Below are 27,861 nucleotides of genomic sequence, written 5' to 3' on the forward strand. Positions count from 1 at the left end.
ATTTGCTGGCCCACTATTAGTTTCAAAGTGGTTTCCCACACATCATCACGTTTACTTTTTATTGTATATTATAACCAATTTATGTATGAGAAAACAAATCCATATTAGGTGCCCTGCTCAAGGTAGATAATAAGTACTGCTTCTAAAATACCAAGGGTGCTGTAATCCTTATCCAATTTATGACAGATGGGTGGAATTTCAGTTCTTGATAATGAGGCTGCTTAGTGCATTTCCTCACCAGACAGGGATCTAGTTCTTTGTCCTTGTGGATGGTGGGGAGTAATGCCCCTGGCTGTCACCATCCTGAACCTGCAAGTCAAGGACCATAGACTGCTCATAGCTCTAACTACCTGTGACTTACCTGCACTCTGATATAACAAAACTATGCCATTCCTCAGTTTGGAGTGCTACAAATCCAGAACGAGGTACGCACACTCCCTCTTCTTTATTAATTTGAACTCCTGGTAGATTTTTGTCTGTTGTTTTATGGCGTGACCCCTTTTCTGAAATTTAAATAGCTATAATTATGTCAGGCTCATTTCACAATCGTTGTGCTTACATGGCATTGCTGATTTTTACTTGTGTGATAGTGACTGTCTTGCCTCAGGCAGTCCCACTGAATAAATTTAGATGACCTTTACAATTTCAGGGAGTGACTTTAAAATTATCGTATGTAAAGCTCTTCTTGACATTTCAGTTATTCTGTATAACAGACTAAACTATCCCTATCTTATTAATAGGGCTTAGAAGGCATTTCAGTTGTCGATTTGTCTATACTAACCTGATTCTTAATTTTTAAATGTACTACTTTTTCTAATTCAGATGGAACATACTAAAATCAAAGTCCCACATAATTCCACCCGTCAGGGATAATCACTGTTAAAAGAGTTTGGCTTATATTGTTCTTTTTTTTTTTTTCCTTATGCATTTACTAACATGCATTTTTAAAAGTTTATGAAAAACAGAATTGTACATTATCTTGTAGCATGTATCCTTCACTTAACAAAATAATGTCTTCTCAGATTAGGACATATAGCTCTTCCTCATATCTGTTGAATCCTATGGTATTCCTTTGAATAAGTTATTTAACCAGCCCCCTATTGATGAGTATTTGTTTCCAGTTTTTAAATATTACAAACAGTTGTTACAGGACATCCTATATGTGTATCTTTGCTACTTTCGTGAAGTGTACGAAAGTGGAATATCTCTATTAAAGGACATAAATATATATTTTCAACTTTATTACAAATTTCCCTCCAAGATTGTGCCAGTTTATATGCCCACCAAGAATATCTGATGTTTTTAAAAGCAAGAATTAACTTTGAAAACAAGTAGATGGTCTGGTTATGACACTTGACAATGGAAAGGTTAGATTTCAGTGGTGGGAGCTCATGCCTAAGTTTTCTGTGAGAAACTCTGTGTAGAAATGCATGCATTTTGGGACATTCATGTGTAATTGAATACTTATTTCAGCACATTTCAGTTGGACTCTGATGCAGCTCTTCAGCTGTTCATTGAAACACTCCTGCACAACACTAATGCCAGCCAGAGCCAGGGAGACGCAAGCACGGAATCCACAAAACAGCAGCGTTCCAAACTCCTGGCCAAAGCCATCGGAATGGTTCCTTTACTGACAAGCACAAAAGATTTGGTCATCAGTCTTAGTGGAATACTGCATAAGGTAGATGAATGGTGAAATGAATGCACTGGGTCGTTTCAAGCATCCCTCCTACCCTTAATTAATCAGATATCTATAGTAACAAATTGAAAATGTAAGTCCTATATTTTTTGTAAACTATTAATTTTCAAAAAATTTTAGATTTCTCTATTTTTATTATACTTTAATACAGTACGTTTCCTGTCTTTTTTTCCTCCAAAATAAAAATACCCCTTTTTCCCCAGATTTTTTTAAATAGCACACATTCTTTGAAAAAGATCAAACTAGAGAGAAAGGTATAAATCAAAAAGAGAAATTTCCCTACAACCCCACTCCCACAGATAAAAATGTTAATAATTTGGTAAATATCTTAGACTAAATATACTATCCTGTCACTCTCTTTTTTCATTTAACATATTGTCGTTACCTGTCAATGCATAGACATCTCTCTCATTTTTGACAGATACATATATATTATTCCACTATGTGGATGAAACATCCTGTATTTAACCAGGCCTTTATGAAAGGACATTTAAATTGTTTGTAAATTTCATTATTATAAGTTGTTAAAATGAATATCTTCATACACACATTTGCCCTCTTGTCTGATTATTTTTTTAGGAGATCTTCTGAGAATTGGAACTTTTAGGTCAAGGGGTAGTTTGATGGGGGAGTGAAGGTGGATAGAAGGGGAAATAAAATTATAAGACTAAAATTATAATACTTCAGTTTTATGTTTTGCTTGTAATTCAGCCAAAAATTATATAGACTTGCTCAAAATTTCTAGTTACTAAAGAGATCACCTTCCCACTTTGTTCAATGTTATTATTCACATGAATTTAGTTGGCATTTAAAATTTTTTTTAAAAAGTAATGGTGTGTGGGCAGAAACAGAACAAAGAGAATATTTCCTTTCTTATTATAAGCATATATAGATGCCACCCAGCTAGTTCTTGTATCTTAGTGTATGGTTATAGCCGGAATGAAATCCTTTGAAAAGGTTTTGCTTGGAGGCCCACACTTTTAGTTATGTCATTTTCCAAGAAAAGGTCAAATTTCTCCTATTCTAATTTTCCCATCATAAATGGAAGAAAGAATTTTAATTTAAAAACCTTGTAAAATTATTCGGACTTCCCTGGTGGCGCAGTGGTTAAGAATCCGCCTGCCAATGCTGGAGACACAGGTTCGAGCCCTGGTCTGGGAAGATTCCACATGCCACAGGGCAACTAAGCCCGTGCGCCACAGCTACTGAGCCTGTGCTGTAGAGCCCACGAGCCACAACTTCTGAGCCCGCGTGCCACAACTACTGAAGCCTGCGCGCCTAGAGCCCATGCTCTGCAACAAGCGAAACCACCACGATGAGAAAAGAAGCCCCCGCACCGCAACGAAGAGTAGTCCCTGCTCACCACAACTAGAGAAAGCCCACGCACAGCAACGAAGACCCAACACAGCCAAAAATAAATAAATAAATAAAAATTTTTAAAAATCTTATAAAATTTTAATATGTTTATCTTTCTAGGTTTTTAGTACCTTAAGAACATTTCTCTTTATTGAAATGACATTGCCTCGTACAGGTTTCTTAAAAAACAGCTTTTGAGACATTCTAAAGACGTATGTTTATTCTAATAGTTAATTTTAGAGATGAGAAAATGTTAGTTCATTTTTTAAAGAATAATCTAACTTAATATTGTAGTGCACTGAGCTGTTATATTTGTAATCTCTGCTGATGAACATAACTGCATAAAACCATCAACCAGCCTGGCAACGTCTTCTCCAGTTTTTTTTTTTTTTTTATTGCTGGGTCATATGGTAATTCTATTTTTAGTTTTTTAAGGAACCTCCATATTGTTCTCCATAGTGGCTGTATCAATTTACATTCCCACCAACAGTGCAAGAGGGTTCCCTTTTCTCCACACCCTCTCCAGCATTTGTTGTTTGTAGATTTTCTGATGATGCCCATTCTAACAGGAGTGAGGTGATACCTCATTGTAGTTTTGACTTGCATTTCTCTAATAATTAGTGATGTTGAGCATCTTTTCATGTGCTTCGTGGCCGTCTGTATGTCTTCTTTGGAGAAATGTCTATTTAGGTCTTCTGCCCATTTTTGGATTGGGGTGTTTGTTTCTTTGATATTGAGCTGAATGAGCTGTTTATATATTTTGGAGATTAATCCTTTGTCCGTTGATTCATTTGCAAATATTTTCTCCCATTCTGAGGGTTGTTCTTCTCCAGTTTTGACGTATTTTTGTTTTTATACAGTTGGATCCCTATGACTATGAGATGATTGAAGTCGTCCTGAAAGTCATAGAAAGAGCTGATGAAAAGATAACCAACATTAATATTAATCAGGTATAACAAATATATTATAGATTTTAAAATTATGTTTTTATTTGGACCATTTTAAAAAATTACTGTTATCTAGTGTCTTTCTGGACTGTCCTCTGAGTTCCCTTTAAACTGTAGTTTTTACTCTATTTCCTTTTCTTTAAAAGGGATACAGAAGTAAAAAGAGTTTTTGTGCTCTCCATGTTTTATCTTAATCCAGTTTTTGCTCTACTGAGGCAATTTAAATCTGGCCAAGAGTACAAAGTCACTAAAAGACTGATTTAGAAGAATTAAGGCAAAAATATTTGTCATCTGGCAAAAAAAAAAAAAAAAAAAAATCAAAGCACGTAAGACCCAGAGTCAGATTTAGCTTTCTATATTAGTAGGTAAGTCCTGGACTAAATTCTGTTTCAGTACTCAGTAACTTCCTAGTGTTTTACAAATATGGTCATAGGAGCTTACATATATTTTTTAATTGGATTTTAAAAATTAAAAGAAAATGGATTGATTCAAAAATTTATATAAGCCCCAGGGACCTCCCTGGCAGTCCAGTGGTTAGGCTGTGTCTCTTTCATTGCCGAGGGCCTGGGTTCAGTCCCTGATCAGGGAATTAAGATTGCCCACATGCAAGTCGTGTGGCACGGCCAAAAAAAAAAAAAGTTGTACAAGCCCCCAAAATATAAGATGTAAACTTAAGAGAGAATATAGAGGATTAATTTTAGATCTCCTGCCTATGTATTTAAAGTGAAATCAAGTATTTTTGAGATATATCTAAAACTATTTGAAGAGAGTAGAGAACTTCCAAACTCTGGTTTATAAAACATCCCACCAACAACAGGGTTCCGCTGGTTTCTCCTAGTATAATTTCTTTAATGATCACAAAAGTTATGGTTTAGAAGAATAGCATAATAGTTTTGAAGGTAAAACTACGAAAGGTTTTGATCATCTTTATGAATATGAGACTGTCCCAGGAATGGAACCCTATGATAGTATAGAATTAGATGATTTTAAAACACTCAATGATTGTTTTAATCTCACAGGAAAATACTTTTTTATTTTAATGTAGGCATTGAGTCTTCTGAAACATTTGAAGTCATACAGAAGAATTTCTCCTCCAGTGGACCTAGAATATCAGTATATGTTGGAGCACGTAATAACTTTGCCATCAGCTGCCCAAACTAGACTGCCTTTTCACCTAATATTCTTCGGCACAGCACAGAGCTTCTGGAAAATTCTCTGTATGTTCATTAACTTCTTATGAATTGTACCGAATAGCCAAAACCCTTTTCTTAGGTAAATCATACTATCTTTGTTTCCTTTCTAGCTACAGAACTCAGTGAAGAATCCTTCCCAACATTGCTCTTAATTTCTAAGTTAATGAAGGTAATGGGTTAAAACTCGTAAAAGTTGTATCTTTATTCTGTAATTCATTCAGACCCTGTGTAGAAAGATTTTATGCTGTTTTCATGTAAAGCCTTTAAAGGTGAGCACGTAAGTCAGCCTTAACTTTTCCTTTCTTTGAAGTTCTCTTTGGACACTCTGTACGTGTCTACAGCCAAACACGTTTTTGAAAAAAAACTGAAGCCTAAGCTCCTGCAGTTAACACAAGCTAAATCCTCAACACTGATTAACAAGGAGATAACTAAGATCACTCAAACCATCGAATCCTACTTGTTATCTATCGTTAACCCGGAGTGGGCTGTAGCCATTGCCATCAGTCTAGCCCAGGATGTCCCAGAAGGTATGGATCCTTCCTTTAATTGGGCTTAAAATGGTCGGCTGTGTTGTTTTTGGAACTTGTCGTAAAAAAATGTACTCCTTTCTTATCTTTAAGGAGAAACAGTATGATAGCTTAGAAATGTATGTGCCCCCTCTCCTCACTTGCGGCACTGCTGTACATTAAAGAGGAACCAAGCAAGACGCCATGCTGCTTGCCCAGGGCGCAGAGACATAGGCATTGCTCAGCTTGAATATAGATTAATACTTCCTCGTATCCAATCATACATACTTTCAATAATGAATCCTTAGACATTGTTGCATGATCAAAAAAATACACAAACACAGGCACTTATTGCCATGTTTTTGGTTGTAACAAAAGTTGAAAATAACTAATTTTTTTAAATGCTCATTTGTCAGGAACTGGTTAAAAAAATAGTGTATTCATAGAGTGGAATTCTATGTAGTTGATCTGGAAAAATATCCAAGATATGTATTAAGTGAGAACAGCAAACTGTACTACATGTATGATCTTATCCCATTTGGGTTAACGTGCTTGAGCACATGTGCGTGCACACACACACAAACACACACATACACACAGAAAACTTCTGGAGGAATGTAAGGATCTAGGGAATAGGTATAGAAGCTGAAGAGATGGGCCTCTGTGGACTTGTACTTCCTACTTTGTATCCTCTGGCCTGTTTAAATTGTTTTTTTACTATGAGTATGCTTCCTGTCATTATTTTAAAAAACTGGCTAATTTGACTGAAGTACATTGTCTTGAAAGGACTATGATTTGCTTATAAATCTTTTATCTCTCTAGGTTCCTTCAAGATGTCCAGTTTGAAATTCTGCCTGTATTTAGCTGAGAGGTGGCTTCAGAATATCCCATCTCAGGTGTGTCTGAACTGTAAGATTGAAGGCTCCTCTTTTTTTTTTTTTTTTTAAATGAAAGGGTAGCTGATTTACAATATTATATTAGTTTCAGGTGTACAACATAGTGATTCAAAATTTTTATAGATTATACTTCATTTATAGTTATTATAAAATATTGGCTATACTCCGTGTGCTGTACAATATATCCTTGCAGCTTGTTTATTTTATACATAGTAGTTTGTACTTCTTATTCCCCTACCCCTATGTTGCCCCTCTCTCCTTCCCTCTCCCCACTGGTAACCACTAGTTTCTTCTCCATCTGTGAGTCTGTTTCTGTTTTGTTATATACATTCATTTGTTTTATTTTTTAGATTCCACATGTAAGTGGTAACATACAGTATTTGTCTTTCTCTGTCTGACTTATTTCACTAAGCATAACACCCTACAGGTCTATCCATGTTGTTGCAAATGGCAAAATTTCATTCTTTCTCATGACTGAGTAATATTCCTTTATATATATGTATATACCGTATCTTCTTTTTCCATTCATCTGTCGATGGACACTTAGGTTGCTTCCATATCTTGGCTACTGTAAGTAGTGCAGCTATGAACATCGGGGTACAGGCTCCGCTTTCTTTTTAATTTGAATTGTGCTCTCGTAGCATCCCTTCTCATCCTGCCCTAGTGATAGGTGTTTTCAAGGGTTGGATGCCTAAAATGGAAAAAGAAGATGAGGCTTGGTGTAGATACTTAAGGGTGTAACTAAGGCAGAGAGGGACCTTGACTGATAAAGCTGGATTCTTAGGCTCACTTGCGATTTAGAAAACAAGAGTTTCTTTTTGCTTGGAATTTTTTAAAAGGATGAAACACGTGAAAAAGCTGAAGCTCTGTTGAAGAAGCTTCATATTCAGTACCGGCGATCAGGCACGGAAGCTGTGCTCATAGCCCACAAGCTGAACACTGCAGAGTATTTAAGAGTGATCGGAAAACCAGCACATCTCATTGTCAGTCTGTACGAACATCCCAGCATAAATCAAAGAATTCAGAATTCATCTGGCAAAGATTATCCTGGTGAGGGCAAAACCCTTTTTATCTTTTTGTCCAGGGAGACCTATCCTTTTGATTCCCAGGTATCTTGCATTGAAAACCTGAGGTTTTCTTTCTTTAATTCTTTACCTTTAATATCTTAGATATTCATGCGGCTGCCAAAGAAATAGCTGAAGTCAATGAAATTAATTTGGAGAAAGTCTGGGACATGTTGTTGGAAAAATGGCTGTGCCCATCTGCCAAACCTGGTGAAGTAAGTGCTCGTTCTGAGAGTGTCTGTTGTTGAGTGTGAGCTGATGGCTTCTTCTCAAAGGCTAATTATTTGTCTTGCAATGATGCAACTTCTAATTAGGAGCATGGAATGTTAGAAGAAGGAACATTCGAGCATTTTAATACCTTCTGTTATCTGATGAGTTTTAGTGGGGTTGTTTACATTTTCTTTTCCTTTAATTATTGTTTTGCTGCTATTCTACCTCTTTTTTTTAACTTGCCAATATTTTTTTTATTGAAGTATAGTTGATACAGTCTACCTTTTAATTGATGAATTAAATCAATTTCAGATGAATTTCAGATGAATTCTTGTATAAAAGAAGTGGCCTATTCTTAGACTCAGATTCATGTGATTATTTTATTTTTTTATTTTGAAATAATTTTAAAGGTACAGAAAAGTTGCAAGAATAGTGTAAAAGAATTCCCTGTATATCCTTCGCCAAGATCTATCAGTTTTTAACATTTTGCCACATCTGCTTCATCACTCTCCCTATATTTACCCATAACATTTTTCTGAACCATTTGAGAGTAAATTACATGTGTCATGCCCCTTTACCCCTTAAGAATTAAGTTTGTAGTTCAAAGAACAAGGATTTTCTCTTACTTAACCACAGTATAATTATCAAAATCAGATAATTTAATATTGATACAATTTTGATACAATATTGATAAAATACAAATATATATATGTATGTATACCTGAATTTATGGTCCATGTTACAATTTAACCAGTTGTGCCAATAATGTCCCTTATAGCAGTTTTCTCCTCTGGGACCAGAATCTAATCCAGGATTATGTGTTGCATTTATTTGTCATGTCTCTAATCTCTTTTACTCTAGAACAGCTCCATAACTTTTCTGTCTTTCATGACACTGACATTTTTGAACAGTTTAGGACTGTTATTTTGCCCCTCAACTTGGGCTTGTCTGTGTCCTCATGATAAGATTGGAGTTAAAAAAAAAAAAAAAGATTGGAGTTATGCATTTTGGATAGAGTATTACCTGAGTGATGGTGTGTCTTTCCCAGGGTCTGACATCTGGGGGCACACGATGTCTCTTTGCCCTAATAGGGATGTTAATTTAGCTAACTTGGTTATGCTGTTGTCCATTTCTGTACCACATAGTTACTACGTTTCCTTTTGTAATTATTAGGGGAGATGTTTTGAGACAGTGAAATATTCTGTTCTTCAGATTCCCCCCTGCACCACGCATGTGCCCTGAGTTAGACTCGACGGATGATTCTTACCTGAATCTGTTTTATCTGTGATGGGACCTGGACATTTTTGAAGGGTGCAGGCCATTTGCTTTATAAAATGTCTCGTTCTGGGTTTACTGATGTTAATCATGATTAGAGTCAGGTTATGGATTTCTAGCAGCAATACTCTGTAGGTGATGTGTTCTCTTCAGATATGAGAACACATAGCATCAGTTTTTTAGAAATAATATTAACATCTAAATTTATGATGGGATTCGGCAATCCAAATGCAGAATTTTCTGAATTGTTTCTTCTGAGTTTTCAGGCAGAATTTAATGAGGGAGATTCTATAATTCCTCTATCCACCTAGGCAGATATTCTTGAAAAAAAAAATCCATTTTTAGACAAATAGTATAACTAACATGACATTAGATTTTCAACTACTGGTTTTTATATTACTTGGCATTCACTTTAACAAGTATTTTTTGAGTATTTACCAAGAGCAAGGACTGTGTATCAGTGGAAACAGAGGACTTAGAAGCATATCCAGGCCACGTAGAATCTGTGTTTGACTCAAACCCACATGTTTTAACTTACGCATAAATCTGGAGCACTAAAAAAGCCCCTTGAGACCAGGAACTGTGTTTATACATATAGCACCTAATGCATTTCTTTGTAAGTCCCCATAAATACGTACTGAATTAATGGATAACTCATAAAATTCATGGAGTCCTTTCCTTTTAAAAATTACCCAATGAATGTAAGCTCCAGGAGGACAGGAATATTTGTTTTATTCACTCAGGCAAATGCCTGGTGCATGGTAAGCGCTCAGTACATATTTGTTCACTGAATGAATGTGAGTAAACCCATTTTTTAAAGCAAGAATCTTCTCATAAAGTAATGAATTACACTGTAATTCCCTGTCTGTAAATTAAAAGTTTTTTTTAAATCTTTTTTTTTTTTTTTTTTTTTTTTTGCTGTCATCAAACATGGAGGTGCTGGGAGTTGAACCCAGGGCCTCACATATGCTCAGCGTGCACTCTACCACTGAGCTACACCTCCTCCTGTAAATATAATTTTGTATATTAGGCTTTTTCATCTAATAGACTTTCATAAGCTTATACAGTCAACCAACTTTCTTCAATTTTTAACTTTCTTTTTTTTTCACTTTTTCAAAGACACCATCAGAATTATTTGAACTTCAGGAAGATGAAGCACTACGAAGGTATTCTTCCTGTACTTACGTTTGTCTACATCCTGTTGCCTAGTAGGAATCTTACCAATGAATGTGTTAGACATTGGACTTTCTTGGTATAACTTGGATCAGAACCTCTGAGAAGAATCAGTTCATTGATATATGGCTGTGAGTGTGTTAAGTATCTCCAGTGGAATAAATAAAAAACGACCAAGATCCAGAGTTTCTGAACCCTCAGTGAGTTCCTACTAGAACACCTTTAGCAGAGAATGTACATCGAGCAAAGGAAAACTCTTCTGTAGCTAGGACTCTGGCCCCAAACCTCTGTGTGTTCTCTCTCCCTGGGGAGCTAGGCTGGTTCAGATATAGGCCACCAGGATTTCTTTTTCCCTTCTAACCTAAGACTGAGACCTAGAAAGGCACATTGGTGTTATGTACTGTGCTAAGTCTGATTGGTTGTGGCTTGCTCTCTTGAGAAGGCTATATCTGTGCTCAAATCAGAAAATGTGGTAATCTATTAATGTTGCTTGGCATAGGCATGGGAAAGGGAGTGGTAGCATGCATCCCAGCTTTTTGCCATTCTGGTCTGGACCAAAGTAGGTCAGCTCACTCATGAAGCCCTACACCCTACATTGGCCCTGGAGATCTGATAGTGAGAGAGGATGTGGAAAGATAAACACTGGAAAAGAATTTTTCCTGGTTTGGGGAGAACTGGCCTAGTATCCCCTCCATGCCCTTCTTTCCTCTGGGCACCCCTTCGTCCTTGCTTAGTCCTTTAAGGGCAGGGACACCTTTGTCTAAGCAAAAGGTAGCTTCTGGAGCATCTGACTGAACCAGCCACCTGGACAGGCTTAGAGGGAAACAGTTCAGAGAGAGAGAGAGAGAGAACCCCAAGAGGAGATCCCAAAGGGTACTTCATGCCAATTTCATAACTTCCTGCCTTTTCCCACTGGAATCTCCACCCACCCCCCTTCCAGTACATCTGATTGTCTTGCCCTTCTCTGGAGGGGGCCAGTCAGCCCTGAGTCCAGAGGTTAAAACGTGCCACTAACAAGGTCCTGTGAACTAAACCTGAAGTTTCCATGTGTAGTGTTCAATGTACTTTGCAGCTATGGTTTGTATTAATTCCTTAACTAGAAAGAATATAAATTTTGGGAGGTTGACTAGCTATTTCATAGATGAGAGGACTGAGGCTTGACATTTATTGGCTTTATTATCTTCTTTAGCTGTGAAGTAACTCAAGAAAAGATTAAGCACCCTTTAAAGGAGATAGCCCTTCAGGCCTGTGTTTGGGATGTCTAATGACTTTTTCTGTGGACAGTAAAACAGGTCTCTTGTTTTGCTAATCTCTCACTAAAGTCTAAATGTAATTAACAATTTTTTTTCAGAGTCCTGTATCTCCTTCTGTCTCGTCCAGTTGATTATAGTTCAAGAATGCTGTTCATTTTTGCAACATCAGCTACAACTGTAAGCTCTACAAACTTAATCAAAGCTCATCTTTGCATCTAAGCTTAACATTTTTTTCCTGCATATTTACCATTTACAAATGATTAAGATAATGCTCACTTCTGTACTTACTCAAAGTACATCTTACTCTACAGATGAGGATTGTAGTGTCTGCCGAGCTCCATTTAGTGCTGGCTTCTGAGACATCCTGCTTGGCAAACTGAGTGGTGCAGCTGTTGACAGTTCCCACGGGTTATCCACATTCACTGTTTTAACGCCCTGGTCCAGCTGCATCCCTAATACCAGAGGCCCCAATGAGCCAGCCTGAGAGAAGTCTCCACCCTGGTCTCCAGGCCCTGCCTGAGCTGTCACACCCCCTCCCCACTAAACTCTAGGGATAACTTTCCCTTATCCCTAAAGGCAACTTGATCTCCGGCCTTCAGGCTTCTGCATATAGAAATGCTCTCTGAGGCAGCTGAAGCAGAGGGAGAGTAAAGATGTAGATAGAAGGAAGAAAGGGGAAAAGGCTGAGATGCTGATTGTATGTCCTTGACAGCAAGGGGGGGGAAATATCCCTTCTTGCATATTAGTTTATCTGATAGTCATTCTTTCAGGTAAAAATGGTGTTCCATGAAAAGTGCCTGGCTCAGCTCACAGCTCAGTCATACAAGGGCTTTTCCCTGAAAAAACCCATTGCATCGCGGTGTGCTTTACCAGTACTTCCTGTTTAGTCATGTAGAACATTAGTGAATATGTTTTGATTAATTAATAGTAACACGTATTCAAGTGTGAACTCATAGTACTATATTCAGGAGTTGAGGTTTAATAAAATTCTTATTGCTTCAAGAACCTTCTTAAGTGGACGTCTCTTGTTTTCAATACTGCAAATGTGAAGACTATGGCGGCTGCCACAGCAGTTGGGTGTTGCTACCGTTCACCCACCAGTGCTTTTGCACCATCAGTACAAATATTAACACAGTGTAATAGGCAGGTATACCTTTATAGTATTATTACAAAAGTGGTTCTATTTTCCTTCTCAAAGAGTGTAAGAAACCCTCCAACCCCTATGCAGGGGTGCATGGAACACACTTTAAGAACCACTGACTCCCTAAGGGCAGACATAGACTTTAATCTTTTAAAAACTGTTGCGGCTCATGTTACCTAGATGGAAACTCAGTTGTCCTACTACAGCACGCGGCACAGCTCTACAAACCTCTTTTGGTCTTACAGACGTTAGGTGTGCACCAGCTCACTTTCGCCCACAGGACTCGAGCCCTGCAGTGTCTCCTCTATTTGGCTGACAAGGAAACTGTAGAATCTCTCTTCAAAAAACCCTTTGAAGAAGTGAAGTAAGTGGAAGTTTAAAAATCGTATTAATAGAAAACAGATTCTTTGGAAGCATAACTTTTAAGCCCCATAGTTCAGAAGAGCGCGTTAGAGGGGCCGTGTCAACGTGGTTCTGTTGCCTCGAGTGTCTTTGATGTTCTGGCAAAGGGGAAACAGGCCTTTAAGAACACCTTGTTTCCCTTGAGGCTTTGAGCCATTTAGAAACTGAGTGTTTTCTTCATCTTGCTCAGATTGATTTCTTTTTATATGTATATAAATTTATTTTATTTATTTATTTTTGGCTGCGTTGGGTCTTTGTTGCTGCGTGTGGGCTTTCTATAGTTGCGGCGAGCGGGGGCTACTCTTCGTTGCGGTGCGCAGGCTTCTCATTGCAGTGGCTTCTCTTATTGTGGAGCATGGGCTCTAGGTGCGTGGGCTTCAGTAGTTGTGGCTCACAGGCTCAGTAGTCGTGGCACATAGGCTTAGTTGCTCCGCGGCATATGGAATCTTCCCGGATCAGGGCTCAAACCTGTGTACCCTGGATTGGCAGGCGGATTCTTAAGCACTACGCCACCAGGGAAGCCCCTCAAATTGATTTCTTTCTAATATTCCATGACTATATTTAGAAGCCTAAAATAGACATTTAACAACAAACTGTCCGATATTTCCAAGGGTTGGCTTTTATTTTAAATGTAAATATGGTCGGTGAGGATGATTCCCATACATGCCTCTGTTTTCCAGATCTTATTTGAAATGTATAACTTTTCTGGCATCATTTGAGGCTCTGAATATCCCCATCACATATGAATTATTTTGCAACAGTCCTAAAGAAGGAATGATTAAGGGTCTTTGGAAAAACCACAGCCACGAATCCATGGTATGTACACTGAGTCATCCGGCGGTGGGGCCTCTGTCTTCTCAGATGCTCTTGTGTTCACTCAGCTGCCTGCCACCACTCAGAGTTCTGAAAGACAGAACCAGAGAAACTCTTGGTTCCTGAACAGGTCTGCTGCTCTGAGGGCTTCCTGACTTTCCTATCCTGGCAGGTGACAAGGCAACTTGGAAGTCCCCTTACCTCTCTCCCTGAAAGCCTGAAGCCATCCCTACCTACCCGAGGGAACACTTTCATAATCCCTCCCCAAGTCCTGCCTGTGCTCATCTAGACAGACTGTCCCTGTGTAGGGAACATTGTTTCTCTTCCTTCTAGTTACTGGTGGGAATGTAGTCTCTGAGGCAGTTGGAGCCCAGGGCGGGGAGGGTATGAGGCCAACAGGCAAACTGTTGTAGGACAGAAGAAACAAAGTGGGGAAGAAGGGGAGTCTGAGATGCCGTTTGTGAATCCGTAACAGCAAGAAAGAAAAAGAATAATTTTTTTTTCTTTCCCTAGAGAGATGAAGGCCTTCACTGAAATTAGGCAATAGACACACTTTGACTATAAGCATGTTTTGTCTTTAGCTGCCCTACCTTTTCCAAAGGTGGTTTGATTTACTGGTGTCTTGAAACAGTATGTTTTTTTTTTTTTTGTCTGCTTCAGGCCGTAAGGTTGGTGACTGAGCTTTGTTTAGAATACAAAATCTATGACCTGCAGCTTTGGAATGGACTCTTGCAAAAGCTTCTTGGCTTCAAAATGGTAAGACTCAGTGCCCTAGACTGCAGTATATTTTAAAGATTTTGCACAGCATCTCCTAAACATTTTGCACTGATACTCGTTATTGAACAGCTGGATGCTGAAAACATTCACTCTCACTGGCTTCATGCCCAACTTAAAGAACTTGGCGTTAGGCCAGAGAAAGTGCAAACTCAAAACTGACATAAATTTCATTGGAAACAAATGGAAGTTTCCCTGGCCTCTTTTTATGTTTGTGAATTTGTAAGGGACCTTCTCTGGTGGTCCTCATGGAAGATAAATTTTACTGATAGTCTTGTGAAAGTTTAATTTTCACACTGGAATTTTCTGTTTGGGTGGTCTTCAGAACTCTTGTGTTTTATTTTTTCAGATTCCTTATCTAAGGAAGGTTTTAACAGCCATTTCTAGCATCTATTCTTTATGGCAGGTATGTAGTTTTCTAAAGTAAATTTTACAGAATTTAATCTTTCCTCTCACCGGCTAGTGCTGGGTACACTCGATTAAGTAGTCAGCTCCTCAGTGAAGCTGCAGGGTGCTGTTCCATTAAAGTGGCGCCTGGACCCAGAATACTCAGCTTGGACATTGTCTCATCCAAGACATCACTTCTCCCAGTTCTTCAGGCCTCAGGAATCACATCTTCATTTATGCCTTCAAAACACTTTGGCTCGGGCTTCCCTGGTGGCGCAGTGGTTGAGAATCTGCCTGCCAATGCAGGGGACACGGGTTCGAGCCCTGGTCTGGGAAGATCCCATATGCCGCGGAGCAACTAGGCCCGTGAGCCACAATTACTGAGCCTGTGCTCCGCAACAAGAGAGGCCGCGATAATGAGAGGCCCGTGCACCACGATGAAGAGTGGCCCCCACTTGCCGCAACTAGAGAAAGCCCTCGCACAGAAACAAAGACCCAACACAGCCATAAATAATAAATAAATAAATTAAAAAAAAAAAAAACACTTTGGCTCAACTATAACATTGGTCACGGTATAATTTATTTAAATCACACATTCGACTGCCCCTCTTGGACTTTGAGGATCCTTAAAGTCAAAGACCATGTCTTATTCATCTTTTCTAAATTTCATGTGTTGTTCACACACATAATATATATATAATAGAAATATATAATTTATTCTTAGTTTAATAAATTAGAACATATGCTGAGTAAAACATGAAAATTTTTCTTTACCATTTCCCTTCATAATTATCTCCCCAGAAGTGACTACTGTTGACAATTTCTTATGTTTTCTTCTAGAGCTTTCCTGTTATCATATAAGCAGGGGTGTGGGCGCGTATATGTGTGGGTGTGGGTGTTGTGTGTGTATGTATTCATTTTGGTACATATAAATGCAATCACATTCTAGACAAAGTGTTTTTTTCCACATAACAATGGTATCTTGGAGATTGTTTCACATCAGCACATATAGATCTTTTTTTTTTTTTTGAGATATAATTCACACGTAAAATTTACCCTTTTAAAGTGTACAGTTAGTTGGCTTTTAGTATATTCACAAAGTGTGTTACCAACACCACTATCTAATTCTAGAACATTTTCTTCACCCTGAAAATATACCCCATATCCATCACAGATCATTCATTCCTTCTTCCCCCCTCCCTCCAGCCCCTGGTAACCACTAGTCTACTTTCTGTCTGTATGGATTTATCTATTCTGGACATTTCATATCAATGGAGTCATACAATATGTGGCCTTCGTGCTTCTTTCACTTACCATAAAGTTTTCAAGGTTCAGCTACATTATCGCATGTATCAGTGTATCATACCTTTTTTTTTTTTTATTTTTTTTATTTTTGGCTACATTGGGTCTTCGTTGCTTCACACGGGCTTTCTCTAGTTGCGGCGAGCGGGGGCTACTCTTTGTTGCGGTGCGTGGGCTTCTCATTGCAGTGGCTTCTCTTGCTGCGGAGCATGGGCTCTAGGCACTCAAGCTTCAGTAGTTGTGGCACACTGGCTCAGTAGTTGTGGCGCACAGGCTTAGGTGCTCCGCGGCATGTGGGATCTTCCCGGACCAGGGCTCGAACCCATGTCGCCTGAATTGGCAGGCAGATTCTCAACCACTGTGCCACCAAGGAAGTCCCATATCTTTCCTTTTTATTGCTGAATAATGTTTCATCGTATGGATAGACCACATTTTATTTATCCATTCATCAGTTGATGGATATTTGGGTTGGTTCCACTTTTTGGTTATTATGAATAATGCTGCTCTGTGAACATTTGTGTATAAGTGAACATATGTTTTTGTTTCTCTTGAGTGTGTACCTAGGAGTGGAATTATTGGGTCTTACAATAACTATGTTTAACCTTTTGAGGTATTTCATTATTTTTAACTCTTAATTGTTCTCCAAAATGTGGAATAAAATGTATCATAAGTTATTTAACCACTCCTCCTATTGATGGAAATTTATGTGTTGCCTTATTCATTTTTTGAAATTCTTTCTCTCCTTCCGCCTTTCCTATGGTCCTAGCACAATGTCTGGGACATACATAGACTTAGTATAAATTTTATTTTCTGAACTGAGTTCTGACACTTTTTTCCCAAATGCAACAATAATGAATCGTGGAAAGATACATGGACCCCATTGTTCATATCAACACTATTTACAGTAGCAAAGATACAGAAGCAATCTAAATGCCCATCAACAGATGAGTGGATAAAGAAGATGTGGTGTAGATAGATAGATACAATGGAATACTACCCAGCCATAAAAAAAAAGAATACAATTTTGCCATTTGCAGTAACATGCTTAATGAATTAAGTCAGATAGAGAAAGACAAATACTGCAAGATATCACTTATATGCGGAATCTAAAAAAATAATACAAATGAGTGTGTATGTAAAACAGAAACAGACTCACAGAGAAAACAAGCAAGTGGTTACCAGAGGGAAGAGGGAAGCGGGGAGTGGCAAATTAGGGATATGGGATGAAGAGATACAAACTACTACATATGAAACAGATAAGCAACAAGGATATAGTATATAGCACAAGGAATTATAGCCATTATCTTATAATAACTTTTAGTGGAGTATAGTCTGTAAAAATACTGAATCACGATGCATATAATATTATAAATCAACTACTTCAATTTTTTCAAATATAAATAAGAGGGTATTTTGCAGAGCAAAATTAATAATAATGAATCAACCAGGATTATATGTTAATATCCTGAAATACACAGTTATGAAGAAAATTCTCCTAGAATCTTAATGATCTAGAACTGGGAGATATCAACTTACAATTGTGGTCTTAACATCAAGAATATAAGCTCTAAGTGTATATAGTTCTGTGACTGCAAAATAAAGAGAGGTTCATAAGATCCCAGACATGAATTCTTTAATATACTTGTTTCCGCAGGTTCCCTACTTCAGCAGAGCCTGGCAGCGCGTGGTTCAGATACCGCTACTTTCAGGTATCTTTCTCTCCCCTCTCCCCGACACACTGACAGTAGCATTTTATAGTTACGTGTATAGACACATTATTGTTGCTTTTCATTTTCAGCCTCTTGTCCTTTAAGCCCCAGTCAGCTGTCAGATTGTTGTGAGAGTCTCATCGCTGTCCTAGAGTAAGTAAAATATTTGTTTTCCTACCCCCCAAAATCAGATTTGTTGCTTATAAAATTCCTTTCTAATAAACGTTCCTATGAGTAATTCCTTTTTGGGGGGAAGTTAAGCATACCGCTTGATTTGAAAATAAAATATCTCTATTATTTTTACAATGTCTACTTTCCACGTGCAGTGCAACTAGTAAACTTATATTCAACCTGCATTCCCTAAACTTTGTACCTAGTTTTAATGTGAGTATAGAGCACCTTTTGTGACTACCGTAAATCATACAGTGTTGTCTCATAGATTTTGAGTCTTCTAAGTATTCGTCTTTAGCCATGTATAGACTTTCAGACACAATTATAGCTGCAGTCAGGAGTCTGTGTTCCTGTAGATCAAGTCTTTTATTCCATGAAGGATGTCATAAAAGGCTCAAGCTACTCATTACTAGGCATACGTTATGCACCAGCACTTTAATGTTTAAAATTATTGAAACCATAGACAGGTAACCACTGTGGAAAACTAGGAAGGCCAGTATAATCTAGTGAATATGGCAGGTTATTAACTAATTAATGTGCTCTCTTGAAGATGTCCAGTTTCAGATGATCTTGACCTGATCAGAGTGGCCAGGCAGTATGTCCAGTTAGAGCTTCCGGCTTTTGCATTAGCCTGTCTAATGCTCATGCCCCACTCGGAAAGAAGGCACCAGGAAATAAAGGTATCTTGCAAATTGTTGCTCCGGGGCTGCCAAGGGTGTGGAAGGTCTCATACTGCATGTCCCCTGCAAAAGGTTCCACTTTCTTTTCACCAAACCTGTAAAGCGTGAGTGGGGTGGAAGGTGTGTGTGGGGGTCTGGTGGGAGGCAAGACTGAGAGACAGATGAAGGTTTGTCTGAGGGATGCCTGAAGAGGAGTTTGCACCTTATTCTGTATCAGTGGGGAACAGTGAATTTTCCTGCCAGAATAAAGTGAAATGATCAGGCAGTATTTCTGAAGGAATAATCCACGTGGGCCTGATCAGAGGAGAGAGGGGGCGAGAAGTGAAACTCTTGGGAATCATTGCGTTTGAATAGGAATTATCCAACAATCTTGTGGCTAGGCAGGGGAAGCCTGAGGGGATAAGTACCCAAAGTAGGGTGGTGGTAACGAAAATGAGCTAGGTGGGAAAGATGCTGCTTTACTTGGTGATTAGATGTGGGAGATAAAAGAAGAGTCAGGTTGTGTGTGGGTGTCTAACAAAGGCACCATGAGCATTCTGAGGATAGAACTTTTAAAAATAACTCCCATCCCCTTTATACTATAGAATAAATAGAACAAAGCATTTGGAAATGTTTTACAATTATTTCCCCACGGGTAGAGAAGCCAGTACATAGAGATCTATATAAATGAGCACACGTAATTTTTATTTCTCACTTGTTCTATTCGTTGCATTTTTTCAGAGCCATCTGTGCCTGTCTTTGACTTTGTTCCTTTTTGACTCTTCTTAAACTCATCCATTGATGCTTTTCAGAATTTTAGTATTTAAATAGATTCCTTTTGGCACTTAGAATGACAAAATGCTTATTAAGCAACTCTTTGCTGTTGGAATAGTTATTTGTAAAATGCTTTTTTTCCTTATTTCAATAATTTTGTTGTTGTTGTTGATAGAGGTGGTTTTTTTCCTATAGTAGATATGCTTTATGATATTTCAAATTTAAAAATGAAAACCTTCCAGGTTTGACAGAAATTAGTAGTAATTATACTTTTCCATTAATTATGTTTTGGTTTTTTTCTCTAGAATTTTCTGGGCTCGTGTGACCCTCAGATCATTTTACAGCAGTTAGAGGAACATATGAATACTGGCCAGCTGGCAGGGTTTTCACATCAAGTAAGAGGCAATTTCCTCTCCCTTTTGTTATGAAAAACTTGATATTAGAAGGTAATACATTTTCCCCAAACCAAGATTAAGCTGAAAACTTACCATCTCGATCTGTTTGTTAATATATACAATTATTTTGCTTTCATTAAAGCCTCATTAAATTTTTAAAAGGCAGGGACCCCGGCTGTCTTGTTTGTTTAGTGCTCTACTCAGTGGAAAATCTGTAGCCTTCAATACTTGTCATTGTGAACAGTTTTCCTTGCAAAAAGTCCCAAAGTGCTTAGCAACAACTTTTTATTTATTCACTGTACACTGAAATGGACCAAAGCCGTCCCCCCTGCCCACCCCCTCAAAGAGGAGGCTTAGTCACGACGCGATGATAATTTAACTTCTAATTGTCAGGAATGTTTTGGTATTGAATAGGATGACATGGCATCTAACACATTTTGCGGATGACGACACCTGTCGTTCTACAGGTGAGAAGTCTGGTGCTGAATTATGTCATAGATAAGAAGGAGTTTGGGATTTTGGCAAAGACAAAATACTTCCCAGTGTTGAAATCACACACGATGAATACCCACAATGTCACTGAACTAGTAAACTATTTGGCAAATGAGTTAAGGTAAGTTAATAAAATTGTTTAAAAAACAACTTAATGTAGAATTTCCTTAAAACTTATCTTTATTTTGGAGGAAAATATCGAATAATCGTAAAGCTATTTGATTGTAATTAAAGGCTCCAAATAATTAAGCTGTAGCATCACTACGTTACACATACCTTGCTACTAACACATACTAAGAGGTTAGTTGTCTTGTAATCCAATCTCTTGGCACATGAACCTGGAGTCAGACAATTAATCAAGCTGACTTACCTCCCAAAATAGTCCTGCTCTAAAACCCTACATTACAACTTTACTCCTTAGACACTTGACCAAAGAATCAATAGCTATATGTAACATAATTTTTGCTAAGCTTGGTTATCTAATTTTCCAGCACCCACAAGTTTAGAAACAGTAAGCTTCTTGGGATAGGGCTCGGAGGGGATTTGGAAAGTAAAAAGAAGGGAGAAATGGGCTGGCACAGAAGAAAGGGAAAGCTCAGTCAGGACTGAAATATTTCTGGGTCCGTCCCTACATTTGATCTAACTGTGCTGATCCCTGGGACGTGTCACTTTCTCAGGGCCACGCCATGGATTTCTTTCTGCTTGTTTACCACTTGTGATCCAACCATAATTACAGGTTGTCATTTATGAACAAGTAGTATTTTTTGAGGTAAAATTGTTATATATAATCAACTGCACATACCTCAAGTATGCCACTTGATAAATTTTGATATGTGTATACACCTATGAAGCCGTCACCACAGTGGAAAGGGCAAACGTATTTATCACTCCCACGTTTTCCTCATGCCCCTCTTCTTCTTTCTGATTCCATAGCTTAGAAGAAGCTTCAATCTTTATAACTGAATATTACAAGCATTGTGGGAAACCTGTGCCACCAGAAGCCACTCCCTGTGAAACTCTGAAGGTAAATCTGGCCCAGAGTTACTGGGTTCTAACCTGACACGATTTTTATTTCTAGGGTCTTAAAATTGAGCCAAACTGTTCTGGAGATAAATGTATTTTTATGCGTGACTGCATGTATTTTTATATTTCACTTTTTGTGTGAGAGAGTCCCAGACCAGGAATCAAGAGGCCTAGGTTCCACTCTCAGCTTTATTTATTTAATTTTTTGGCCACACCGTGCGGCTTGAGGGATCTCAGTTCCCCAGCCAGGGATTGAACCCTGGCCCACGGCAGTGAAAGGGCAGAGTCCTAACCACTGGACCACCAGGGAACTCCCCGACAAACTAAATTTTAAAGGGCATTGATTAATGTTGTGCTGTAGTATCCATTGCTTTTATTACTTCTTCTTTAATTAGCTGAGACATATACGTTCACTATAGAAAAACAAAAGGAAATCTGGAAGAGCGGAACTTCCCTGGTGGTCCAGCGGTTGAGAATCCGCCTTCCAATGCAGGGACGCCAGTTGGATCCCTGGTCGGGGAACTAAGATCCCACATGCCGCGGAGCAACTAAGGCCACACCACAGCTACAGAGCCCGTGTGCTCTGCAGCTCGCGTGCCACAACTAGAGAGAAGCCTGTGCGCCATGACGAAAGATCCTGCACGCCACAACTAAGGCCCAATGCAGCCAAATAAATAAATAGATAGATAGATAATTTTTTTTAAAAAAGAAATCTGGAAGAGCAAAAATAATAATAACAAGAAAACTGATAACTTGAAATCTCAGAAACCAGAGATAAGATCATTGTTAACAATTTGGTGTACATTCTTCCAAATGTTTTTGTGTATAAAATATGCATGTAAATCACTTTTATTCCTGTTCTGAACTTAAATATAAGGTAAAAATTTTAATTTTGATCATGTTTTGGTAGTTTTAGTGGACGTAATTAAGTTATTAGCGGTTTTTTTCTTCCCTTGGTCCAGATCAGTCACATTAAAATAAGCCTGCATTTTGTTAACATGCATTAATAACTTCCCTTCTCCACTTCCAGTCTGTTGTGCTCAATGGCTTAAGATTACTTTTTTCAAAAAGGGAGAATATTGATTCAGTAGACAGATTTGTGGCCCTTAAAATGTATCTGTTTTTCTCCAATCATATCTGTCTAAGATGCAAAATAATCTCATACATATATTTTTAGCAATATAGTTAAGGGCTTAAGTTCTATAGTTTATCAAACCATTTTCTATTTAAAAAACTAAGTGACACCCATAAAAATGCTTCTGTGTTTCTTCCCATTTAGGTGTTTCTTAATGGATCATAGTAGATCATCAAAACTTTTTTCAAGAAGAATAAGAGGATGTTTGGAATCTGTTATCAACTGACCCTATTTATTACAGTTTTTAAATTGTGCAATCTGTATACAGTAGCTATTGTCAGATGTTCCTCGAGAAGTAATAAATAAGATGCTTAATAATAGCATAACTGTCTCATAAAGAACTCATGTCACAAATTAATAAATGTTTTCTTTGCCAGTTACGTGTATAACGTGTAAAGACTATTAGTTTTTTTGCACTCTGTATGAAGGAAAGTTTTTTGCTCCCCCCATAAGAAAAGCAACTACTTATATCCTGTTTCTTCCATCTATATAAATAAGAATATCAGTCTTTTTAACAGCATTCTAGTAAATATGGATATAATCTTTGCTGCAGAGCGTATCCGTTAGTGGCCAGCCAGAAATACAGAAACCACTCTAGCTAGTTGAAGCAGAGAAGGACTAAGTGTCAGGAATTGTTTACAAAGCTGTCAAGAGGACTGAAAGGCAAAAGGGAGATGAAGAGGGGGCGCTGGAGAAACTAAAGGGAAGGGGCTGTTCGCTTAACATCAGAAGCTGCTTTGAGACTTCCCTGGTGGTTCAGTGGTAAAGAATCCGCCTTCCAATGCAGGGGACGCAGGTTCGATCCCTGGTCAGGGGACTAAGATCCCACATGCCGCAGGGCAACTAAGGCTGCGTGCCGCAACTACAGAGCTTGCGTGCCTCAACTAGAGAGCCTGAGTGCCACAACTACAGAGCCCATGTGCTCTGGAGCCCGCTCTACCACAACTACAGAGCCCACGTGCCCTGGAGCCTGTGTGCCACAACTAGAGAAGAGAAAACCGTCACGCCACAACTAGAGAGAAGTCTGCGTGCCACAACTACAGAGCCCCCCCCATGTGCCCTGGAGCCTGCACGACACAACTAGAGAAGAGAAAACCCGCACGCCACAATTAGAAGCCCGCGAGCTGCAGCAAAGAGCCAGTGCACCGCAACAAAAAGATCCTGCACGCCTCAACGAAGATCCTGTGTGCCGCAACTAAGACCCGACACGGCCAAAAATAAAAATTAAATTAAATAAACAATTAATTAATTAAAAAAAGAGAGAAGGAAGCTGCCTTGCCTCGGAGCTCGGGCGCTGCTGTTCCGGAGGCTGAGCCTCCTCCCCCCGGCACTGCTGCCCACGCGGCGCTTGGTCACCCTCGGCTAGTGCTGCCGCCTCCAGAAGGGAAAAGAGGCAGCGTTTTGCTTTCTCCAGCCTCCTGATTCTCGTGCCAGTGCCAAGAGATAGCAGGAATGAACAGAAGCCATCTGGCAAGGGGTCTGGGAGACGCAGTCTGCAGGCTGTAAGGCCCCGGCAGGACAGGGCAGGATGGAAGCTGGCCTGCAAGGGCGGCGTGGAGTTGAGAGCCTGCAGCCGGGACCCAGCACACACAAACGTCACTCACACCTCTATCCTGCCTGTGTAGTCTTTTGCTCTACTTGTGAATAAACTGAATTTGATAATACTAGAATTTGTTTGCCTTGCTTTGCCTGTTGAGAAAAATATTATTTCTGTACAGGAAACAACGTAATATGACTAAAAACATGGGTTTTGGATAAAAGACAAGTCTGGGTTTGACCTCTGGCTCTATCACCTACTAGCTGTTTGATCCTGGACAAGTTATATAACGTCTCAAAGCCTTAATCCCCTCGTTTGTAAACCTCCTACTTGCAGGAGGTTTAGATGGTCATCTGCTTGCTCTCTTCTGGAAATTTACACCAATATTTTCCACAAAGCTTTTTCCTTATTTGGAATTATTTCCTTAAGATACATTCCCAGGAACAGATTCACCAGATCAAAGGGAATAAAGGTTTGGGTTTTTTTTTTGACCATGCCGAGTGGCTTGCAGGCTCTTAGTTCCCTAACCTGTGATTGAACCCGTGCCCCTTGCAGTGGAAGCCCAGAGCCCTAACCACTGGACCGCCAGGGAACTCTCAGAAGGACATTTTAAAGACTGGATGCAAATTGCCAAACTGCATGCATTTCAAAAGGTCTTCTTCACAAAAGCCTATTCCTACCAGAAACATGAACGTCTGCTTTACTGTATCCTCCCCAACGTTGGGTGATCATACTTTTTTTTTTAAATTAATTTAATTTATTTACTTTTGGCTGCATTGGGTCTTCGTTGCTGCGTGCAGGCTTTCTCTAGTTGCGGCGAGCAGGGGCTACTCTTCGTTGCGGTGCATGGGCTTCTCATTGCGGTGGTTTCTCTTGTTTCAGAGCACAGGCTCTAGGCGCACGGGCTTCAGCAGTTGTGGCACATGGGCTTAGTTGCTCCGCGGCATGTGGGATCTTCCCGGGCCAGGGATCAAACCCGTGTCCCCTGCATTGGCAGGTGGATTCTTAACCACTGCACCACCAGGGAAGTCCTAGCAATCATACTTTTTAAAACTTTTTGCTAATTTGATAGGTGAAAATACTGTCTCAGTATTTACATTTGTATTTCTTTAATATCTATGTGATTGAACCTTAAGAAAACTGTAATTATAAGCCTGAGATCACAAGTAGAGCCTGTGATTTTATTCTTGGGCATAAATGTGCAAGGAATGAAAGGGTCAAGTGGTGGCACTAGAATGTAACAAATGGAAATGAACGTTCCGGCTTCATGGACTCAAGCTGCGCTAAAAAAGGAGTTCTTTCCCAGTCTTAACACTGGTTTCATTGTTCAGAATAAAGCTCTGGATGTTAACTAGATCTATTGTGGTGATCATTTCATTGTATATACAAATATTGACTCATTATGTGGTACACCTGAAACTAATGTTATATGTCAATTATCCCTCAAAATAAAATAATTTTAGATTAGGAAAATTTATCAAATAAATTGGTGGAAGATTAACAGACATGCACAGTTCTGATAGGTAATGGGTTAGCTTTTGATACGCCAAAGAAGTAGCTTTATGGAGTATAAATATATTTGAATTTAAGTTCAAATACATAATTAGCCAGGATACTTTTTGTTGTTATATTTATTATATTTTTATTAGCCATGATCGTTTTTATCTTTCCACTCTTGTCTCCATACAGCCATTCTCCGTCCCCTTCCCTAAGTATATTCTTAAAACATAAGCCCGATCTCATCTTGTCCTGCTTCACACTTTTTACTGGCTCACCATTGTCACTTCACATAAAATCCAAGTCGCCAACTGAGGCACACAGGCACCTTTGCTCAAATTAGAAACAAAGACCTTGATGAAATAAAAATTCACATTGTGGGACTTCCCTGGCCGTCCAGTGCTTAAGACTCCGCGCTTCCACTGCATGGGCACAGATTCAATTCCTGGTTGGGGAACTAAGATCCCGCATGCAGCGTGGCATGGCCAAAAAAAAGAAAATTTCACATTTTAAGACAAGAAAAACTTAAAACTTTTTCTCTGCTTGTTTTGGCCTCCTCTCTAGTGTGCATTGTGCATCTGCATTATGCATAACCAGACCTCCCCTATGGCAGAAATACCTGCTCAACCATAAAGCTCAATTTTTCTTCTAGCACCAGCCATGTAACTCCTTAGAACCGGGGTCCCCTACCCCTGGGCCGTGGACCGATAGCGGTCCACAGCCTGTAAGGAACAGGGCCGCACAGCAGGAGGTGAGTGGCAGGCGAGCGAGCGAAGCTTCATCTGCGGCTCCCCCATCGCTCGCATTACCGCCTGAACCATCCCCTCCCCCGTCCGTAGAAAAATTGTCTTCCACAAAACCGGTCCTTGGTGTCACAAAGGTTGGGGACCTCTGCCTTAGAAGATGCCATTCCTCTCGCAATCCTGTAACCGGTCACAATGACCTACCGCTCACCTTGCATGTGCAGACATCTTTGGTGAGCACTACGTAAAATACCAATATATTGGTTCCCTTATAAAGATTGATGCAGGGACTTCCCTGGTGGTCCAGTGGTTAAGAATCTGCCTTCCGATGCAGGGGACACGGGTTTGATCCCTGGTAGGGGAACTAAAATTCCACATGCCTCAGGGCTTGTGTGCTGCAACTAGAGATCCCTCGTGCTGCAACTAAGACCTGATGCAGCCAAATAAATAAAATATTTTTAAAAAAGAAAAAAAAAAGGTTGGTGCAGAACAGACTGGTCAGACAACCTGGGGAGATACTGGGCTGCACGTAATGAAAGTTCTTAGCTTAAATACTTATGACTACTAATGTTACTAGCTATATTTCTTTCTTTTTTTTCCCTTAATCTTTTATTGATTGATTGATTGATTGATTGGCTGTGCTGGGTCTTCATTGCTGTGCGCGGGCTCTCTCTAGTTGTGGCGAGCGGGGTCTGCTCTTCATTGTGGTGCGTGGGCTTCTCATTGTGGTGGCTTTTCTTGTTGCAGGGCACGGGCTCTAGGCGCACGGGCTTCAGTAGTTGCGGCACGTGGGCTCAGTAGTTGTGGCTCACAGACTCTAGAGCACAGGCTCAGTAGTTGTGTCACATGGGCTTAGTTGCTCTGCAGCATGTGGGATCTTCCCAGACCAGGGCTCGAACCCGTGTCCCCTGCATTGGCAGGCGGGTTCTCAACCACTGTACCACCAGGGAAGCCCTAGCTATATTTCTTGTATTCTGCCTATTTTACAAGATTATTGTTTCTTGCATTACCAAATGTGTGACTGGACCTCAGATAAAATTAATGATGACCAGGGCTTCCCTGGTGGCCCAGTGGTTAAGAATCTGCCTGCCAATGCAGGGGACACAGGTTTGAGCCCTGGTCCGGGAAGACCCCACATGCCAGGGAGCAACTAAGCCCGTGCGCCACAACTACTGAGCTTGCGCTCTAGAGCCCAAGAGCCACAAATACTGAAACCCACGTGCCACAACTACTGAAGCCCACGTGCCGCAACTACTGAAGCCCGCGCGCCTAGAGCCCGTGCTCCGCAACAAGAGAAGCCACCGCAATGAGAAGCCCGTGCACCGCAACGAAGAG

General features: G+C 39.6%; 1 protein-coding gene across 1 annotated transcript in view; it reads left to right on the top strand.

Moving 5' to 3' along the window:
* The window catches only part of KNTC1 (kinetochore associated 1), a 70,792-nt gene extending 45,150 nt beyond the window's left edge, over positions 1–25,642 (top strand). Inside the window, exons 44-64 of the mRNA XM_082355795.1 lie at positions 1,474–1,681; positions 3,916–4,005; positions 5,048–5,219; positions 5,306–5,364; positions 5,506–5,722; positions 6,524–6,597; positions 7,437–7,647; positions 7,767–7,876; positions 10,266–10,312; positions 11,671–11,749; positions 12,959–13,077; positions 13,796–13,931; positions 14,589–14,684; positions 15,052–15,108; positions 18,046–18,100; positions 18,190–18,253; positions 18,822–18,951; positions 20,010–20,099; positions 20,567–20,712; positions 21,525–21,615; positions 22,894–25,642. Of these exons, the coding sequence (XP_082211921.1) occupies positions 1,474–1,681; positions 3,916–4,005; positions 5,048–5,219; positions 5,306–5,364; positions 5,506–5,722; positions 6,524–6,597; positions 7,437–7,647; positions 7,767–7,876; positions 10,266–10,312; positions 11,671–11,749; positions 12,959–13,077; positions 13,796–13,931; positions 14,589–14,684; positions 15,052–15,108; positions 18,046–18,100; positions 18,190–18,253; positions 18,822–18,951; positions 20,010–20,099; positions 20,567–20,712; positions 21,525–21,615; positions 22,894–22,914 (2,272 nt within the window). The 3' untranslated portion in view covers positions 22,915–25,642. The remainder of the gene's footprint in view (positions 1–1,473; positions 1,682–3,915; positions 4,006–5,047; positions 5,220–5,305; positions 5,365–5,505; positions 5,723–6,523; positions 6,598–7,436; positions 7,648–7,766; positions 7,877–10,265; positions 10,313–11,670; positions 11,750–12,958; positions 13,078–13,795; positions 13,932–14,588; positions 14,685–15,051; positions 15,109–18,045; positions 18,101–18,189; positions 18,254–18,821; positions 18,952–20,009; positions 20,100–20,566; positions 20,713–21,524; positions 21,616–22,893) is intronic.
* Positions 25,643–27,861: the final 2,219 nt, after the last annotated feature.

The sequence above is a fragment of the Balaenoptera borealis genome, assembly GCF_965194805.1.
Source record: "Balaenoptera borealis genome assembly, chromosome: 14".
In the NCBI taxonomy this organism is placed as follows: Eukaryota; Metazoa; Chordata; class Mammalia; order Artiodactyla; family Balaenopteridae; genus Balaenoptera; species Balaenoptera borealis.